This window comes from Nematolebias whitei, chromosome 20, assembly GCF_014905685.2.
Source record: "Nematolebias whitei isolate Nwh7 chromosome 20, NemWhi1, whole genome shotgun sequence".
NCBI lineage: Eukaryota > Metazoa > Chordata > Actinopteri > Cyprinodontiformes > Rivulidae > Nematolebias > Nematolebias whitei.
Genome location: NC_056517.1, coordinates 5,769,978 through 5,775,977, shown reverse-complemented (window position 1 = coordinate 5,775,977; position 6,000 = coordinate 5,769,978). Strand labels below are relative to the sequence as shown.

The 6,000-nt window shown below is 39.1% G+C and overlaps 1 protein-coding gene across 1 annotated transcript in view; it reads right to left on the bottom strand.

The window, feature by feature from the left end:
- Positions 1–344: 344 nt before the first annotated feature.
- The window catches only part of LOC119426815 (SCO-spondin-like), a 224,330-nt gene continuing 218,674 nt past the window's right edge, over positions 345–6,000 (bottom strand). The window contains exons 93-95 of the mRNA XM_037694396.1: positions 2,848–2,908; positions 2,171–2,301; positions 345–506 (exon numbers count right to left, since the gene is read on the bottom strand). Coding sequence (XP_037550324.1) covers positions 345–506; positions 2,171–2,301; positions 2,848–2,908 — 354 coding nt within the window. The remainder of the gene's footprint in view (positions 507–2,170; positions 2,302–2,847; positions 2,909–6,000) is intronic.

The following is a 6,000-nucleotide window of genomic DNA, read 5'->3' as shown; positions in this document are numbered from 1 at the left end:
ATTTTGGCCTATTCAAAATAGCTGTCAGATGACTAAGTTACTGTTTGCAATATATTTTCAACCGTTCATTTGAGTGCAGCTCAAGTTTTTCCAACTTAATCTTGATCCTAAATTTATAACATCACTAATTTTGTGTCTGTTTCCTTTATTTATTATTAGTGAAGGCAACTTTATGGAAAACTGGGTTTATTTATCAAATTACACTAAACACTAAATGACCATTTCTGAGTTTTCCATGTGTGCTCATTTGGTAGAAATGATCTGTTAGTGTGTACTTTGGTGTATTTGAATGCCTAGTTTTCATGCTGACATTAGAGAGAGACATGCAAATTCATCCGTGTGCATCATTCCTCACCTTGACAGCTGGTGCACTCGCAGCTGTATATGACTGGTAGAACAACTGGCTCATTTTCTCCACTTTCACACTGCAAACTCAGGAAACGGACGGGATTATCTGGGTCCAGACGATAACTACAGCACTCACACTCGGACCGGAGGTAGGGCTCCTGGATATAGAGAAGACAAAAGAAAAAAACTCACTTTAATTCAATCCCATTGATTTAAATAGCACCAATTCACAACATGTGTCATCTCAGGGGATTGTACTAAAACATGTGCGTACATTATAAAATACTGATTGGTAAAAGTTATCTATCTAGGACAGGGGTCCTCAACCAGTGGCTCTAGGGCCACACATGTCTCTTTGGTCCCACAGTGACCACTCTTTGAAGGTTTGACCAAAATAAACATGATTTTTTTTTTATCTACCCATGACAGAAAAATATAGTTTTAGTATTTTTTTTTTATTTAATTTTGTGCAAATGTTTGAATGATTGCACAAAAACAAGGACCTGATTAGATTTATTTTTTTATTTTATTTTTTTAATTTAGCCTTTATTTATCCAGGTTAGTCTCATTGAGCCACGAGAACTCATTTTCAAGAGAGACCTGTTTAGGGAGCACATGGTGGGGGTTAAGGGCCTTGCTCATGGGCCCAGAGTGGGGCGAATGAGGGTGGGGGCAAGTGTGGGTGTTTCACCTACCCCACCCACAAATTTTTGATGTTGTCATGGCCGGGGCGTGAACCGGCGATCTTCGGATCACAAGCCCACCTCTCTAACCTCTGCGCCACCACTCCCCCAACGTCCAGCCTCACAACGGGAAATTTATTTCAAATGTTCCAGAAAGTCTACGAATATTTTTAAGACAAGTTGCTTGGAAGAAACCTGGTAAATTAGTTAGAAAAATAAAACATAATAAAAGTCTAAACAAATATATGTTTTTGTTTTTAAATTAAAAATCCAAGAGGGGCGGGGTGGGGGTTCTTTCTTTAATATACAAAATTGTTCCGTATTTGACGTTAAACTTGTGCTTCTCATTTCAAATCAATACAAAACAGGGTTTGTCCTGTATATGTGAGTTGTGTTGAACATCATAAATCTAATATCTGGTTAGGTCCAGGCTGTTGGGCCTGCAACAGAAAAGGACCGGTCCCTCCATTGTTTGCACCTTGAGCAAGGCACATCCAGCAGATATTGACCAGCAGAACGTAAAGCTCTGCTGGGCTGGTGGACTTTCAAAAGTTCTGAAATATAGGGTGGTGCAAGGCCATTCAAAGCTTTAAAAACAAACAGTAGCAGCTTGAACTGTGTCCTAAACTGAACTGGGAGCCAGTGCAAAGAAGAAAGGACAGGAGTGATGTGTTCATGTTTACGTGTGTTAGTCAACAAGCGAGCAGCAGAGTTTTGTACAAGCTGTAAACGGGAGACAGAAGATTGATTAATACCAACATATAAGGCGTTACAGTAATCAAGCCTAGAGCTCACAAAGGCATGGATGGCCTTCTCCAGATCACTACGGCTAAGGAGTGACTTCACTTTAGAAAGCAGACGAAGCTGAAAGAAGCTGGTTTTCACAACAGAACTGATCTGTTTATCTAACTTCAAGTTACAGTCAAGATCCACTCCTAGATTTTTTACCACCTGGTTGGAGTGGGAGAGCGGAAAACCCAGACTGGGAGAGATGTTGCATGAATTACTGGAAGCACCAAATAAAATCCATTCGGTTTTATCGTTATTTACATGTAGGTGGAGAAAATTCTGAGACAGCCAGTGCTTAATGTTGTTTAAGCAGCGGGGAGTCTGTGTGTATTCATGTCTTATTGTCCCACCTCCAGAATGACATCAGTCCTGGACAGACAGCGTCCTCTGCAGAAGCTGACCTCCACGTTATCAAGCCAACATCCTCCCTTGGTGATGTTTCGAACCTGAACGTAGCGCTGACACTCTGGCACTGGCTCTTCTGATGGAAAGAGAGGAGGAGGAAATTAAATCACATCTGATAAGGGAGAAAAAGTAGAACCACAGAACAATGTTTTGCAATAAAATAAAAGAGTGAAAGCAAAAGACAGACAGATTAAATAAAAGCAGGCACAGTGATGTTGTCATCTCTTACAGCAAGTGGCATTTCCTCTACAGGGAATGAGATTAAAGCCCTAGTGTGGGCTAAGTAATGTAATCTCTCCCTAATTGGGGACTGCAGCACTGAGATTTTAGCCTTTTGTAAAATGAATAGAGCACTCAGGTCTTGTAAAGGGGTTCGGAGCCCATCATCATTAGGGAGTTTCAATATGACACAACTGTTTGTTTCACGTCAAATAGAGTAAAAAACAAACCATTTTTAAAATGTCTCTTGTTGAGAAAGCATTGTGTGTGACAATACACAGTTTAAATATAAGATATTTAATGTTGTGGTCAAGAGCTTGAGATTAAAAGGACAATGAATTTGTGCTTTTTATGCACTAAACGCTCACTAACACAGTGTCAACATTTGATTTATTCCTCGAACCTGGGAACTGCTTTCTGCAGACTGGACAGCAACTACCCGGTTCCTCCACCTTGACTTCACCCTGAGAGAGAAATAACATCACTGTTTATTTGTTTGTTTTTTAAGAAATATATTGTATATATACATATGGTTTGCCATTTTTTGGATAAACTAAATAACAGAACAGTTATTAATTGACGAAAAATACTATTGTAGGTTTTGTTTACGTCTCTCATCAGGTAATTTGTCTACACAGAAGGCTTTAATAATAAATAATAAAAAAAACTTCAAATCAATTTGTTTGCCCCAAATACACAAAACTACATAAGAGACACAGTTATGGGGGGGGGGGGGGGGGGTTGAACTGCAATTTTAGGGCTACTGTGAAAAATGGTCTCGACTGATACTGATTTTCAGGAGTAATTGTTTTATTTAGATTAACAAGTACTTAATAAAATTAATCAAACAAACAAAAAAATCGGAAAACCTTAGAACGTGTTCAGTTGATCCAAAATGCTGATACTAGAATTTATTTATTATTTATTTTTATTTAACCTTTATTTCACCAGAAAAATCCCACTGAGATTTAAAATGTCTTTTGCAAGAGAATCCTGGCCAAGACTGGCAGCAGCACAGAGGTTACAGAACATTCACAGCAAACACAGAAAAAGTGAACTCCGTCATAAATAAATGAAGTAAAAGATTCCTCAGTTAAAACATTTACAGATGATTCCTTCTCCAAATCAGTGAGAACAGCTTTAAAAACATTTAGTGACAACAGCTCCTTTAGGTTCATGTATTTCTGCAACTGGTTCCAAGAAGATGGAGCAGAAATCTGAAAATATTTCTTTCCATGTTCAGTTTGTACTTTAGGCACCAAAAGTAAAAATAAGTTCTCACAACGAAGAGAGAATCCTCCGGTGGACTTTCGCTTTATAAAGGCCAACAGATACGAAGGAAGAAGTCCTAGTGTGGCCTTATAAATAAAAATGTGCCAATGGCGGAGTCTACGAGTGGCCAAGGACGTCCATCCAACCCGGTTGTATAAAGTGCCATGATGTGTAAAACTTTTTAACCTGTTATGAATCTTAAAACTCCATGATAAACAGTATCAAGTGAATAAAGACATTTAAGAGGAGCATGCATGCATAAATTGTCACCATAGTCCAGTACAGACATAAAAGTAGCATCAACCAGTCGCTTCCTAGCCTCAAAAGATCGACAGGATCTGATCCTGAAGTAAAATCCCAGTTTTAATCTTAGTTTCTTCACCAGCAGTTGAAAGTGGGAAGTAAAAGACAAAGAATCATCTATTAAAAATCCTAAATATTTATACTGATATACTTTTTCAATGTTCAGAATTATGACAAGAGATAGGAGAGGTCATGTGTTTGTGACTCTTTCTGTCCTCTCTAACTCCAACTAACCGAGGTGGATGAATATGGTCAAATGCCTTCTTCAAGTCCACAAAACTCATGTAGACTACTTTGTAGATGGATGAGCCAACTCCCATGACCCCTCAAGAACCTTAGTGAAGGTAAAGAACTGGTCCAGTGTTCTATGGCTTGCTTGGCCCCACTAATACCCCTCAGATACAATAGGACTTCTTCAGCATGATGGTCTCCCTAACTCGGGGTGTCGGGGTTCAAAATGAAGCTTTCTAACACATATATGTAGCCACACAACAAAATGCAAGTAGGTACCTCGCTTATTTTTCAAGTTAACATGCTCATAGCACAGATGGAGATTTATGGTGGTGACCATCTTGGATTTTGACATGGCAACCCATTTTTCAAAGGAACCTTTCATTCACCGAGATGTAGCAACACGCAGAAATGGAAATCAGTACCTCACTTATTTTTTAAGTTACCACGCTCACAACAAGCTAACAACATGGATGGAGATTTTTGGTGGCAGCCTCTTTGGATTTGAAGTGACAACCCAATTTTCAGAAGGAACCTTTCTTATACCTCGATGTAGCCACTGGTTCAATTTCTTCCAAGTTTGATGGGAACCACTTGCACACATCAAGCAACCATCTTACCAGAGATTCTAGTTTGGATTTAGGTCTACAATTTGCCTGGGCAATTTCAAGGCATATAACTGGATCTGATATCAACATAGCAGCAGTGTTTAAGGTCATTGTACTGCTAGAAAGTGATCCTGATCTAAAATAGCTACAATAATTCAAGTTCCTCTCAAAAAAATGAATCTGAACTTGTTTTGTCCATCTTTTTTTTTGTCCACCAATTTTCCAGTCATTGCAAATGAAAATCATCCTCTCAACATGATTCTGCCAACAATATGCTTCACTGTGGGGATGGCATTCAGCTTAATGAGACGTGATAGATTTGAACACAGAATTGTTATAGTCTGTGTCTTTTTGGTTATTTTAGTTTATTTCTCTTTATGGTTTATATTATTCTGTTCCTTGTGTTTTGATTTCAGCCCCCTGTGCTCCCTGTGCCAGTCTTACACTCCTCACTTTCACCCTCAGTCAGCCTCAACATCAGTTATCACTCACACCAGTCCTTAATTATCAATCATCCCAGGTGCTTCCACTTTCCACTTACTCTCTGTCCTACTTAAACAGTCTCATGTCACCATTGGCTCATTGTATTGGCTCCCTGCCAGATGTCCCGATCTTCCTTGTCTCCCTTCTGCTACATGGGTTTTTGAAATCCCTGAGATTTTTGTAAGTTGTTGATGCCACGTCAGCCCTTTGTTTTCATTTGTTATTTAATTAAACAAGTTTATTTATTTTAAACTTTGGGCTCCTTTTACCTGTCTGTATCCTGGGCCCTAATCCTCAACAGACCATGATAAGAATGGTATGGTTAATGTTGGCCAACAAGCTGGATTTTAGTTTCCTTTGACCACAACACCTCCTTCCACTTCTTTGCATAGCCTATCAGTAAATTCCAAACAGTCTGCCATATTATTTTTGGTCATTGGATTTTTTTCTTGGCCATTCTTACATGAATCCCAGCTCTGTCCAGTTTATAGCTGTCCTACGAACAAATATACCCATTTCTGCAGTAGAGCTGCCAAGCTCATCAATGGTTTGGTCTCTAGGCACAAGGTTGCACTCTTTTCTGGTTAGTGTCCTTCTTAGCCTGTACATAATCTTGATGGATGAACCGCTTCAAAAAGGTTTGTTGTGGTGACATCATC